The sequence below is a fragment of the Coturnix japonica genome, chromosome 2 (assembly GCF_001577835.2).
Source record: "Coturnix japonica isolate 7356 chromosome 2, Coturnix japonica 2.1, whole genome shotgun sequence".
Classification (NCBI taxonomy): domain Eukaryota; kingdom Metazoa; phylum Chordata; class Aves; order Galliformes; family Phasianidae; genus Coturnix; species Coturnix japonica.
Genome location: NC_029517.1, coordinates 72609602 through 72624693, shown reverse-complemented (window position 1 = coordinate 72624693; position 15092 = coordinate 72609602). Strand labels below are relative to the sequence as shown.

The 15092-nt window shown below is 39.0% G+C and overlaps 1 protein-coding gene across 2 annotated transcripts in view; it reads left to right on the top strand.

The window, feature by feature from the left end:
- The window catches only part of LOC107309772 (collagen alpha-1(XV) chain-like), a 90841-nt gene that overhangs the window by 13206 nt on the left and 62543 nt on the right, over window positions 1-15092 (top strand). For both annotated transcript variants that reach the window (XR_004306143.1, XM_032442532.1), the window contains exon 3: window positions 11974-12521. Coding sequence is in view for 1 of the 2 variants with exons in the window: in XM_032442532.1 (XP_032298423.1) it covers window positions 11974-12521 (548 nt within the window). In the remaining variant the exon portion in view is untranslated. The remainder of the gene's footprint in view (window positions 1-11973; window positions 12522-15092) is intronic.

Genomic DNA, 15092 nt, shown 5'->3' with positions numbered 1-15092 from the left:
GGGAGGCCTCACATGGAGTACTGTGTCCAGACGTAGGGTCTCCAGCAAAGGAAGGATACAGAGCTGTTTGAGCAGGTCCAGAGGAGGAAAACAGAGATGATAAAAGGGCAGGAGCATCTTTTCTATGAGAATAGATTGAGGGAGTTGGTCTTGTATAGTTTGGAGAAGGCTCTAGAGACCTTATTATGGCTTTCTTGTAACTTGAAGGGAGCTTACAAGCAGGCAGGGGACTTTTTACGCAGTCAAATAGTGACAGGACAAGTAGTAACAGTTTAAAATTTAAAAAAGCAGAGATTTAGATTAGATTTTAGGAAGAAATTCTTTACTGAAATGGTGACATGGAGTTGAAACAAGGTAAGTTGTGGATGTCTCATCCCTGGAAGTTTTCAAGGCCAGGGCCTCAGGCAACCTGATGTAGTAAGTAGTAACCCTGAGAAAAGAACAGCAGGAGGTCAAAAGTCAATGATATTTAAGTTCCCTTCCAACCTTAGCCATTCTATGAATCTAACTTTTATAATTTTCCTAGAATGAATTGTTTCTCACAATTACTATTGGCTTGTATAACCCTCCTTTTGTCACTGATCTAAGGACACAAACTTTTAGTGAGGGGCTAGAAAACACAGCATGAGCAACAATAGGATCTTCTGAGTAACTTTTCTCTGTCCTGGCTTCCCTTTAAATCTGAGATGAGAATTTTGCTCCAGGTCAGTGTGCCAGACTGTGTTCAGCTTCTTTAAATACATGGCAGTTTTTCCCCATTTAGGCACACAGCTCCGCTGGCACCTCTAACTGTTAAATCTGGAAAACTGTCAAACACTTCTCCCAGTACTTTAAAAAAAGAACTGTCCTCATAATCTTGAAAACACATGTTTTGGTAATGAGAACATTAGTTAAGACCCTGCAAGAATTTGTGAGACAAAAAGAGATAGACAAAGAGAAAAATGAGAAAACCAGTTTAATCTTTCCCCATGAAAATACTCAACAGACTTGGTTAATTGTATTTTGCCCAATTTCCAAAGTTATTTTGAAACAAAAAGGACAGGGTGATAATTCACATCTGTTTTGTAATGAACATAATGGAAATTAAACATGTACTAGCTTGCATGTTGTGAAAGAGCAGACACAGGAGACGTAAGCACTAATGATTCATAAAAACGCTCTCCCTTCCAAAACTAAAGCTCTAATCTGGTTTATGAAATGCTGTATTGCTGCCTAGTGGTGAAATGTAAAAGCACCTGCTGCTTTGCAATCATTAAAGACTTCTTGTCCCTCAAGCTGGAAATTATATCAACCATATCACAGTTTATGTCGTTTACATATTTGCACTACACAGAATTTTCATTCCCTATAAAGCATGACCAAACTTGCCACAGATCTATTCTATTGGAAAGCTGTAATGTTCAGTACAGATTCTGTAATTCTTATGTAGTTTGGCTTTGTCCAGTTATCTTTAGGAGCATAGATGTCCCAGTAGCTTGCTCTTCTCTTTCTCATACACACACCAGCAAGGCTGAATATAGTAGCAATTTTATGTCATACTATGTGCAAAGACTGCATAAAACCAGTCTCAATGCTGACTTCATCACAGGAAAGTAGCTAGGATAGACTTATGTTCTTCTAAAAAAAAATTGATGTTATTCAAACCTATGTTTCTCTCATTTATTTATACCACATTACACTGAATTCCTTTTGAGACAGACCCTTCACTGCTCCTGCTTATCCCAAGCCCAGACCCTTCTGAACCCAGTCACCCTCTAGCAGTTCAAATCCTTCTGCACAGTTGTCTTCAGTATACGCATAACTTTGTTCCCTTAATCCTGCTAGTTGCCATATTCTTCCTGACACAGATACCACCATATTATACTACATGTTTGTGCCATTTTACTAGCTAATCTTTCTGTCACTTCCTCCTATTGTTGCTGTTGTTTGTCAGGCATTCCTACTGAGGAATTCCTTTATCCTGTATAGTCTTTTAGGTTGGCATCTAGCACCACATTTGCATTCAAAATGGTGACTGTTTCTGAGCTGGGGACCCTAATCTGTGCACTATTAGATAAAGACAAGCCCACACAAGGTGGACTTGTCACACGGGAGCTGCCCACAGGCTGCTCTGCCACTACAAGCTGGCAGAGGTAATCCTGCTGCTGACGGACATGGCAGTGCACCATGGCCGGAGGACCATGCTCAGATATGCCACACAGCACAGGCCTGCACCAATGGAGGTGAATTCACAGAATCACAGAATTGTAGGGGTTGGAAGGGACCTCTAGAGATCATCGAGTCCAACCCCTCTGCCAAAGCAGGTTCCCTACACCACGTCACACAGGTAAATTGCCACATGAATCATCATTTCCTCCACATACAGTAGTCTCCTGATCAGAATTGCTACACAAAAAATAGAGAAAAGCTTTAGATTTTAAATTCATAGGGTTTTTTTGTTTGTTGTTGTTGTTGTTTTTTAATACAAGTAGTGTGTTCTAGCAAATAATAAAGCTTATTATTAAAAGTGCACTGTCCTTCAATATCATCCTTAGCTGAAGGCAAAACTACCATTTCTCATTTAACCTGGCAGGTGGTTCAGCAGCACAGAGCTGTTCACTCACTCCCTCCTTCCCAGAGGGATGGGGGAATAGTACTAAAAAACAACAGCAAAAAAAAAAGAGTAGTACTTGTAGGTTGACAGAAAACTATATACTAAGGTAGAGAAAAGGAAAATAATTTTGTCAAATATATGTATATATAAAAATATATATAACAAAAGCTGCATGAGAAATTCACCCCAAACCAATGCCCAGCTAGGCCCCCTGGGTGGCAGAAGAGAGTGAGATGCACTCCCACTTCCTACAAAATTCCTTCTGTTTGATGTCATATGATATGGAATATCCCTTTGGCCAGCTTAAGATACCTGTCCTAATTATTTTCCCTCCCAGCTCCTTGAGCCGTTCGCTAAGAATGTCCTTGACTCTATACTATGCTGCTTAGCAGGAAGCTATAAACATCAGTGTGTTATAAACATTGTTTTTCTTTTAGAACCAAAGCACAGCATCATACCAGACACTCTAAGAAAAAAATTCTACCTCAGCTGAAACTAAGATTCTGCCATATCCAAGATTAGGGGTGAAAGCATTGCCTTGAGAATGTTCTTTAACTCAGAGAAGCTTGATTATGTGGCATTTGTTTTAAAAACATCCCCCTCACCTTCTTTGGCTTAACAATTTGTTCCACAACCAGGTCTTTCAGACAAGGAAGACAATAATGATCTATCACATGGATGATGGAGAAGTTAGTATAATGACCTGCAGACTGCCTCCTCTGGACAAATGTAGTATTCTGATTCAAAATCCAGCAAAGAAGGCTCCTTATTGTGATCTACTGAGTGTCAGCATTAGACATAAGGAAACATGAGCTACATTACCAGAGAGTTAGACATCCTGGAGTTTTGTATGCTCGCTTTCAGATGAAAAGCTGGGTAGCCCTTTAATAAGAATATGCTGAGCTTAGGGTTCTGCTACGATATTTTGCTTTTCATGATCAACACATTTTCAAAGGGTATAAACAGCGTTAAACTCTTTGCAAGATCAAAGGTCACATTTGATGAAATTTATGGGCCCATTCCTACTGAAGTCAAAATCAATAAACAGGACTCTGAGGAAAATCTGACTTCTTTTAAAGGGCAGTGATCAATGAAAGCATTGTAAATTTAAAGTTGAGGCAAACTTACTGATCAGTTCTGATATCTCCTAAAAATAAATAAGTAATAAATAAATAAATAACAGAATGTTCTGCTGTGCTGCCAGAGCTCATTTGAGACAGCACTTAGTGAGCTGGGCGCGTTAAAATGCTGCAGGTTCTCAGAAGTAACTTCACTGAGAAAATTTATCTCTATGATAAACAATATATCCCAGCAGAACAGAATAGTCTTTTATTTAAATGTGAAATATTAATTAGCAAAAAAAGATTAAAAATTACTAATGCAAGAAAATACACTGAACACTTAATGAATGTAAATAATAACCTGATAACATATCTGTATTGTCTACTAGCTGGTGAAACCGTTTTGAACTCCATATTACATTGAACTTGTGGAGGTGCCTTCTGCATATTTCTGTGTCTTCATCTATCATACTTTATAAAACTTCTGCTTTTATGAATGTAAATGTCTCAGCAGATGGCATAAGTGAACACATATCAATGTTTCTGTTCTGTAAAGGGCTATGTGAGTTTGCTGTGTACTGCAGATGGTACCTAGTTTGCTGCTGTTTGTCAAGAACAAAATGATGCATTCACAGCAAAGCCACGGGATCTTGCTGTGTAGTATTGCCCTTGTGTATAATCAGCAAATATACAGAGTGTTGCAGTTAGGCTGGTGTCTACAGATCATATAACTGGAAAGATTATCAGAGTGGAAAGGGATAACAGAAGACAAATGAAAATACTCACTCATGTCCTAGGCTTACAGAAAAACTCCAAAGGGAGCAACCTCCAGAAAGAGATCCTTTCCCAGGGGCAAGCAGCCCTTAAATGGGGTCTAGGAGAGGCGCAGCCAGTCTCCACCCTTTCCAGTCTCTCAGGTGAATTGCCTTCCCCTGTGCTCCCGTGGCTGACTCATTGCTTGCCTCAAATGATCAATCAGAGGTTCAGGCTGTGATTCAGCAGTTCCCATACACCTTGACAGTGAATAGGAATGAAAAAAAATGGTAGGAAATTTTCAAGGTCAAGTACATGGTTTTGCACTTGGGTCATGCCAATCCCAAACATGAGTGCAGACAGGGAGAACAACTCATAAAGAACAGCCCTGGGGAGAACATCTTCAGGGTTCTGGTACGCTGAAAGCTGGGTATGAGCAAGCAGTGTATGCTTGCAGTCTAGAAGGCCAATGTTATACTGGGCTGGGGTGGTTAGCAGAGAGAGGAAGGTGATTGTCCCCTCTGCTCTGCCCTTGTGAAGCCCTGTCTGGAGTACTGCATCCAGGCCTGGGGCCCCCAGCACAAGGAAAGGGTGGAGCTATTGGAACAGGCTCAGAAGAGGGCTGGAGTATCTCTCCTACAAAGACAGAGGGATACGGGCTTGTTCAGCCTGGAAAAGTGAAGGCTCTGGGCAGACCTCACTGTGGTCTTCCAGTACTTAAAGGGAGCTTATACTTAGATGTTTTACAGTCTGATAGCGATAGGACAAGTAGGAACAGTTTTAAACTAAAAGAGAAAAGATTAGATGTTAGGGGAATTTTTTTTTCACTGGTGAGGCACTGGAATATGCTGCACAGAGAAGCTGTAGATGCGCCATCCCTGGAGGTATTCACAGCAGGTTGGATGTGGCCCTGGGCAGCCTAATAGTGAGTGACAACTCTGCCCGTGGCAGGGAGGTTGGTACTAGATGATACTAAAGCCATTCAATGATTCTATGATAATAAATAACTAGACATTAAATCTCTGTACAAAGCTCAGTTATCTTTCATGATAGGGGTTGTCAATAACAGTCTGTGTTTTGCAGTGGTACTTCAGATACCAAAGGAGGAAAATGACTGCATGCTAATTCAAAGCAAGATTGATCTAAGCAGAAGTCTTCCACATAACTAAATACATCCTGATGCTACAGAGCAACTCTTTAGTTGAGATCAAAAGCAGTTTTCCTTTCTCAAGGAAGAAATTTTATGGTGCATCTGCCATCTGATGTGGTTAATACATGATTTCTTACAAGTAATTAAAGCTAGCTTTTGTTTACAGCAACAACAGCTGCAAACTGTCCACGGGCACGTCATCTAAATATAAGAAAACAAGAGAGAAAAGGAACTTTTGTTTCTTTTCCAAATTTCTTTTCCAAAAAATAGATTCATAGAGTTCATGCTCTCCACCAACTCAAATCATGAAGTCATTTTAGAAGATGAAAGTTAGACAGGACGTAATTAAAATTATAACTCCTAGTGTAACATGCTGGAAATATTTGTGGATGCCTGTTGCCAGTCACTAGATATCATTACTGAAGTATTGAGAAATAGTAAATAATTGATATTTCCAAAAATCTAGAAGCTGATACAAATTAGAAGAATTAAGTAAGATTTCCAAAAGCCTCTTATTTAGATTTTCACTGTTACTAATATTTAAAGGAGAATAATGACAGTATTCATGCGGAATTTCCTACGTTATATATGTATATATATATATGGAAGTTCTTGATAAACAGCCAACAGCAGTCAAGCATGTGACTGAAAAAAAAATGGCTTGTATGGAAAAGAAACAAATCTATTAGCTTGAAGGCACAGTAATGAAACAACATCTCTCCAGCAAGAGCAGATGGGAGAAAAATAGGAAGAATATTCTAAGCCATATGGGTGCATATTTAATTAATTGTATTTAGCTACAAGAACTACATGGTTGTTTTTTTGTCCAATAGAGGGCAGAGTGATAACGACATAACAGCGGGAGCTGATAAAAAATATTGAAAAACATTTTGCAGAAAAGAATGCTGAGCCTGATTCTTCATGTAAGTATTACAGCTCCCACTTACTGAAGCCTTCCTATTGGGTTTACAGTATCACTGTAAAAAAAGAGATTTCTGCATGGATCTGGAGGGAAAAAAAAACACTGAAAAACACAAACAGAAAAAAAATAAAATAGATTAGAACTCAACACACAGCTGTAACGGTTCTTCAAAGATCATCAAGTAGAACTGCCTGACCATTTCATAGGTAATCAAGAGTTAAGATATATTACTAAGAGCATTATACAAATGCCCCTTGAATGCTGACAGGCAACTGGCATCATCCACCCCTCTAGGAAGCCTGCTATAGTGCTTGACCACTCTCACAGTAAAGAAATATTTCCAAGTATCCAATCTGAACTTTCTGTGGTGCAGCTTTGTGCCATTCCCATGTGTCCTATCATTGATGACCAGGGAGAAGAGACCAGCACTTCATTCTGTACTTCTCCTCTTCAGGAAGTTTGAGATTCCAATGAGTTGCACCTGAGCCTGCTCTTCTCCAGACTAGACAACCCTAGTGTCCTTGGCCACATAGGACATGCATTCATAGAATCATAAAATCATTAAGGTTGGAAATGCCAACATCCTAAATAGTTCGGTCTGCTCTCCCTAGAAGTCCAGGGTAGAAGTTTTGCTGACTTCACCAGGAATTAAGAACTCTATCATTTTGTGGTTGCTATGCCAGAAAAGGCAGTTTCCAACCACTGCAACTCCCACCAATCCTGTGTTTGTAAACAGCAGGTCTATGGGGCTCTTCCCCTCTTACTAGCTGTGTCAGGAAGTTATCTTCCACATACTCCAGGTATCTCCTAGGCTGCTTCCACTCTCTGTGTTGTATTTCCAAAAGTCATTGGGTCAGTTGAAGTCCCTTACAGAAACAAAGATTTGTGATAATGTGATGTCATATATCATGATAGGGAATTCTCTGCTAGTTGTAGAGTGTCATGCCAGTGACTTTCTTGCAGGAATGGAAGGGTGTGGCTCCACTAGCTGATCTCCCTTTTATGCTCCCTGATGCATCTTAATCTTTCTCTCTCTCCTTTTTTTGCTGTGCACAAAGCAGTTCAGATCACCCACTTGCTCTCACTGCACCCACTTGCTCACACTGTCCTGTACTTGTGATATCCTCAAGCACTCCCTGCAGCCAGAGGCCTGGACAGCTGCATGTGTGTGGGGGTGATTGGTACGATTAACCATGTTGTTTTTATCAGTGCCTTTTGGCTGAGTGTAGACCATTACTAGGTCTAGTTCTACTGAAAAGGTGAGGACCACTAGTTGAGCTGGCTTCTCAGTTGGGGATGGGAGGAGGCAGAACTGCATCCTCCCTTCTTGCCCTCCCACATGAACTGCCATGCAAACTGTCAGGTCATGACCTACTAACATGCAATGCCCTGTTTATCCATCGTATTTGCCATGCTTCCAGTTACTCGTGCTCCCTAGGGGCTGCCTTTGTAAATGCGGGAGCTTCTGCCATTTCTACTGACTTGGTTCTACATGACTCACATCATGTTAGAGTCACCACTCACCAGAAGCTCCACACTTCCTGCTCAGGAAAGGGAGGTAGGTGGAGCGCACCCTCTCTCCCTGTGCTTGTTTTCATGGTACCTTGCCATGGCTATGACTCTCTACTAAAGGTCTGTCACATGCCTCCACTCCAAAGTTAATCTGCTAGAGGTCTTTGATAAAATGGCTTGCAATAAATAGCTTAGGATAATGGGATTGCTTGTTCCTTGTCTTTTTAAACGTGGTACTTGAAAAAAGACCAGTTCTTGTGGATCCCTAAACCCTCTAGAGTGGATTCCTAGTGAATCCACTAGCTAGCTCCCTTAGTCCTTTAAAGTCCCTCTTAAGCTGCCTACTGGCAACTCTGCTGAACTTTTTTCTCATTACACCAAAAAAAATTTGAACTTTTTCATGATCACTGTGACAAAGACTGCCATCAGCCATCACATCTCCTTAAGATCTCTATTCTCAAACAGATCTAGGAGATCACCTTTTCTAGTTGGCTCACTGTGTGTTTATCACAGGAAAATGTCTTCAGTGTACTTTAGGAATTTTTCAGACTGGCTTCCCACAGTAGTTTGATATTCCCGGTTTGTGTATGGGAAATTGAAATCTCCTAAAAAAAAAAACAGGTCAACCGAACCACAAATGTATCCAAATTGCTTCCAATTCATCCACACTGTTGCCTTGAGAGTGTGGTTAATAGTAGACACAGAATAACTGACGTTTCTCTTCAGTTCATGGAGGAGCCCACAAAGGAGCAGACCCCAAGCTAGAGCTCCAGCCTGTGGAGGGAAGTCTATGGTGAAGCTGGAGTTTGGGGGGATCTGTTTACTCAGGATTGGTCCTGAGGTACAGAGCCAAGTTGGAGCAGTTCTTGGAGAGATGCAGCTTGTGGGAAGTCCATGTAGGATCCATTTGGGAAGGATGACATCCCATGGGGAGGACCAAAAATTGGAGCAGAGGAAGAGAGTGAGAAGGAAGAAGCAGCAAAGATGAAGCTTTACAGACTGACCTTAACTCCCATTCCCAGTTCTCCTATGCCTCTCAAGGGAAAGTGTGTAAAGTGGGAGGATGGGAAAGAGTTTATTTTCAGTTCTCACTGTTCTAGTCTGTCATCAATAGGCAATAAATTACTTCAGTTTCTCTTATGATTAGTCTGCATTGCTTGTGGCAATAATTGATATGCGATCTCTGTCTTTATCTCAGTGTATGCGCATTTTTCAACACATTTTCTCCCCATGCCCTTTAGAGGAGTTGTACTGAGAGACAACATAGTAAAGCTGAACAACCTACCAGTGTTAAAACACCATAAACACAACTCTTAATATTCTTTTCACCTAAAGATGAAAAGGAAAAATATGTCTGAGTAAAAATAGCTTCTAGATAAGAAGCTAGTTTTTCTGTTTCTAAACATAGCTTTGATACTTTCTAAAAATTATTGATGTATGGAGAACTTCAGACTTCATCCAGTCAATGGAAGCAAGTGAATGTTGAAGCTAATGCACAGAGAAGATAAGAGATTAGAATTGATTTCATATTTGGGACAGGGCAAACATTTTTTAATATCTTTGCAATGACACTAGGACAATGAAAAACACTGCAACACATAGCATAGTCTGGTACTCCATATGAGTAATGAATAACAGCAGTGTAGTTCAAATGAAAAACCTGTATCTCCTTCTCTCATCAGAACCATCTTGCAAGGTTTCAGAACACACTGCAATTGGTATATATTTTACCTGACATTTATTGGGTATTTTAAGCAAAGCCTTTCAGTTCACTTTGTTGACAGACTACCATACCTTTTCCTTTACTGTTCCATTTGGATTTTTTTCAGCCTATGTAACTACTGCAGCTACAGTAGCTGAATAAGTTTAAAAAAGGAAAGATGCTGTATCAATCCACACTGGGAAAAAAAAAAAAAAAAAAAAAAAAAAAAAAAAAAAACATTATGAAAAACTTGGGAATTAAAAACAAAAAGTCATTTTATAACCAACTTCTATAACCAACTATCATTTTTAATGTTTTTTACAGTTTTGTTTCAAATTGTCAGCTTGGGGATGGGTCATTGTTTCCCTTGAAGGATTAGACTGCAGGCAAAGAGGTGGCATTTTCAGAAAATTTTCATCATTTCAAATAATTTTGTCCTTTTCTCCATTTATTTTCATCCCATTAAGTACTCTGTAACAGAACATTCCCTCTGTAAGTAGATAATAGGCATCCACCCTATTATATACTTGAAACCTCCAACCTCTTGATATGCTAGTAGCACCTTAGTACCTTAGTGAGAAGCTATGGTGAAAATTGTGAGGTTAATTGTTCAATTTCTCATCCTGGATGGCCGATTATCATGCCTGAGTTGATTAGCTGGTACAAAAACACACTGCTTGGAACAGTGGAGTGGAGGGAGATAGTACAGTTATTGGGAGCAGACACAGCTCCTACAGACATGTCCTTTAGGTATTTCAGGTTGCCAGAATGTCCTGAGATGAAATTAAAATACTGACTTAGAACACAGATTCTAAGAAATCAAGTGTTACCTATTCTGAACCATGTACATGCCATTAGTTTGCATACAGCCAGAAAACTTCAGCTCATATCATGACTGTAGTGTAGGTGGATAATTTCAGCTTAAAGTGCATCAAAATTGGGGGACAGGCAGGCAGTAGTAGAAGCCAGCTGCATGTGCCTCAACATTACTCACCTCAGGTGAACTGGGACCTTGTTTTCAGTTTCTGTAAGTACTTTTACAAAAAAAGATCTAGGGACTAACTCCCATCCATTGTAACTAATGTACTTGTAAACAGGTGGTCTGCTTTTAGCTCCTGGCCTCTGTAACACAGGTAGTATCAGCCTACTATAGGTGACATCAGCTTGCCCCAGGTTCTGTTGATACTGAAGTGACAATTGAGCAAGTTGATTTTGCTTAATGACGTCATCCATTATCTTTATCAATTTTCTTATTACAGAGATGTAGTCACAAGAAAAAGCCTTAGAAACCTTAGGAATAGTGGTAGCCATGGTCAATGACATGCTAAGTAGGTACAAAGAAGTACCTAAGAACCACAGATTACTTGGAAGATTTTCTTTACACCTGGCATGGTAGACAAACAGAAACGTGAAGCATGAATCATAGATTCAGTTTGTTCTTAGTGATGTTTCAAGACTTTTGCCTCATCTGTATTCTTCTGACACAAGACATGTTTTCCATGCTGCTGTTTTTATGTGATGTACTTCATATGAGCAATGTGGTGAACTTGTGTTTGAGGTAGAGAAAGAAAGAAATTGCACAACGATTCCAAATACATCCCCTCTTTTGTCTGTGGTTTGAAGATATTCAAGAAAGAAGAAGAATTTAGAAAGGAACCAGGGTGTGTTTTATCTTGAAAGTGATTTAAAAACCGGAATTTCATAGAGTTGTTTTTTTTCATGTCTGCTGAGAAAGCCAACAGTTACCTAGTTTCTGGAGTTTACAGCATGAGTCATTACAGTTTTATATGGTGTAGCTACATTAAGACATCCTCTAAGAACTTTTTTTGCCCACTGCAATTTTGATCCTGGCTTAGTGAAACTACGCTGTGCACTTTGTAGAGATTTCTTGTTCTCTGTTCTCATCTAATTCGAGAAAATCTTTGCTGAGTACATACTGTAAGCACTTGTGTAAGATTTATTTGCAGTTTACAGACAGTTAAAGTAAAATATCGTCTGTAGAAAGTACTTGTTACCTCCCAATTTCAACAAATGTTTACATGGACCTTTTTTTAGCATGTGAGTAATCTCAGTCAAATAACAAAAGTTCACTTATGCACATAGCTAGACATGTTTAAGCATTAATTGAACTGGGGCATAAAGCGTTAGCAGCATGTCAATGATACTTTAACACTGCTTTGCAGCTTTTAAGATCTTCATTAATTGATTAAAATTAAATGGGCTGTGAATATATAACAAATAATAGAATAAATAACATGCTTTTTTTCTCGTACTTTACAGAACGAGGCTCAAAAGAACATCTTGATCTCACAGAGTTAATAGGAGTTCCACTCCCTCCTTCTGTCTACTTTGTCACTGGCTACGGAGGTTTTCCAGCGTATAGCTTTGGTGCAGATGCCAACATTGGTCGATTGACAAGTGCTATAATACCATCGCCTTTCTATAGAGATTTTGCAATTGTAGTTACAGTGAAACCAAACAGCGATCATGGAGGAGTGCTATTTGCAATAACAGATGCCTTCCAGAAAACTATTTACTTGGGAATTAGACTTTCACCAGTTGATGAGAGCACCCAGAGAATAATTATGTATTACACTGAGCCTGGCTCTAGTATCTCCCGAGAAGTGGCTTCATTTAAAGTGCCAGTGATGACTAATAGGTGGAATAGATTCACGGTGACTGTTCAGGGAAATAACATTGCTTTGTTCATGGACTGTGAAGAGTACCAGAGAGTTCAGTTTCAGAGGTCGGATCGAGCCTTGGTATTTGAATCTGGCTCTGGAATATTTGTTGGTAATGCAGGAGCCACAGGACTGGAAAAGTTCACAGTAAGTACCATGCAATAAATTCACATCTGATCCAGATATTGAGCCCAATGCTCAGTTTCTGTACTAGGAATATCAAAGTAAATACATCACTTACGTTTGTATAGTCTTTTATCTGTAAGGCAGATTTCAGCGTATACATTTGTTTAATTTCTGAGAATAATACCTTTGTAAAAGTTCAGTATTTTAAATTCTTTTTGGCTAGACATGTTTATTTCACACAATATCAGGAAGAGATAAAGATATATGTAAAATAAAGCTGTTTCTACAGTTTATATACTACTTGAAGCTTTTCAGTTGTTCTAGAAAAAAGAATGTACCTAAACCACTATTGCAAAACTTGAATGTAAGCATCTTTCAGCTGTATTCAGACAGGAATTCTCAGCCATTAAGCTTCCAATGTTATTGAGCAGTCAACCAGCTCATGGCCAAACTTTAATGGAAATGTCACGCCATTTATGTCTTGCTTTTTTACTTCTTCTGTACTTCAAAAATTGTGTGGTGGTAGTTTGTGAGACTTACACCTCTTCACAAAAATTAGTAGAGCAGCACAAAGATTTAAAAAGTATTTGCTTTAGGAAAACAAGATTGTCTTTCCAAAGCTCAAGTGCACTGACAGGTTGCGAACTCTATCAGATAAGCAACAAAAATAATGTGTTTGTATAATTTAACTGTCTAGTCTTAGCACCTAGGAATTACAGGGATATGTTGATTATTAGAAAATATGTGGTAGAAAGGGATATGTAGGATAACTGCCTGCTTATGCTACCCTACCTAGACAATTACAATGACTAGACTATTGGGACTTCCTGAAAACTAAGTAGGAATAAGAAATGTTCAAGAAAATCAGTTGATTTAGGTATCCTACCTGCACAACTTACCTTAATAATTTCTGAGATTATCACCAATAAATCTGCAAATATTCTGGAATGAATGTAAAGTGGATTACACCCTAAGACATTTTCCACTGAAACAGGCTTTTTTGTATGCTATACTGAGTACACAAATTTCAGCCATTTGCCTGATTGCTTCATAGCTATTAATTGTGATATATGCATTAGTTCAAACAGAGCCCTTGTTGTATTTTTATTTCAGAATTGTTTTAGAATAGAAAAATTAAGTTGTTGATTAGCTGCTCAGGCAAGAACATTTTGCCCCAAATAGAAACAATTCACAGCAGATAGGACAAATGTCTGCGTAGCTCAGTTGCTATTTTGTTCTGGCTAATGGGAATTCATCTGTCCAAAGCCCTGGCTGCCAAACACAAAAGGATCTAACTATAACCAGATTTTATGGAACAAAAAGGAAATTCTCACCCTTGCCCCAGTAAAAAATGTACAAAATGATATGAACCAAATCATTCTGAATTAGTGATTATAAGTATCTGCAAACCAGCTTTAACAGAGAAAGCAGTAGCAAGCACAAGGCCTACAGAGGGTCTACAGTACCTCATACCCATCCTCTGTACTGTGACAGACTTGACCATTACTTTCCTAGTTGGAATATATGGCTGACAGTAACTTTTCTTGGAAAAGCTTAGGGCTCTTCATTTTGCTTCCTTCACCTTCCAGAGCTGCAGGTAAAAGCTAGAGAGGATAATTTGTTTTCCAAAAATGGTTTACTCAATTACATGAAAATTACTCATCACTTCAGAGAGATAGCTCAGTTGTCTGTACATCCTTTTATGCCTTTTATGTGTAGCTTTCAGTAGACTGTTCCGTTAGTTTAACATTGTTCAATATCTGATTTGGTCATTATTTAATTTTAGGAGAAACAAGGTGATTGAAATCACAGGGCTGTTATCTCAGATTGTCTGCAAGTTCAGGAAGTACCAACACAATATGTTTCACAGCTTTTGATGGTTAGAGGTTAGAGCTAAAGAACCTCAATGTTTGTTTCTTTTTCCTTTCTGAACTATTCTGAAATCCAGCAGAAATGTTGCTTTCAAAATATTCCCTTGCTTATAATTTCCCAAAGAATCTAGGAAAGGACAGCAGCAGTGGAAACAGGGAACCAGAAAGTAGGACATGGCAGGGCAAACAAATGGCAGCTGCTCTTACACTTATCTTACACTGGAATTTGCTTTCTTCTGTTTTTGCTTGTTTCTTTTTATTTTGTGGTATTAAACAACAGTAAACCATACTATGATTCTTATCTTGACGACTGTTGCAATTTTCCTCACCAAGACTCAGGCTTTCTCTATCTCTGAGTGAGCAGACCTGCTATGCGCCTGTGACTACAGTCAGCACGCAGAACAGAACTGAAATGTTGCTGTGTAGTGTAAACACTCTAGTTCTTTGAAGTCACCAAATAAATACATTTTTTAGGAGTTATGTGGAGACAAAGGCTGAATCTGGCAGCTTTTTCAGGTTGTTGCCTACAGAATAGGCAAGAGTAAAAAAGCAAAATATGTAGAATGAGCGGAACATGAAGATGCAGATCATGCATGATAGATGTCCATACTTGTCTGTTTACCCTATATGTCTATCTGTCTAACTCAATAAAACCTCATAACAAGGGAATGTCCCTCACATTTCTGTAAATCTTTGAAATCTAAAAGATAAGATTTAAATT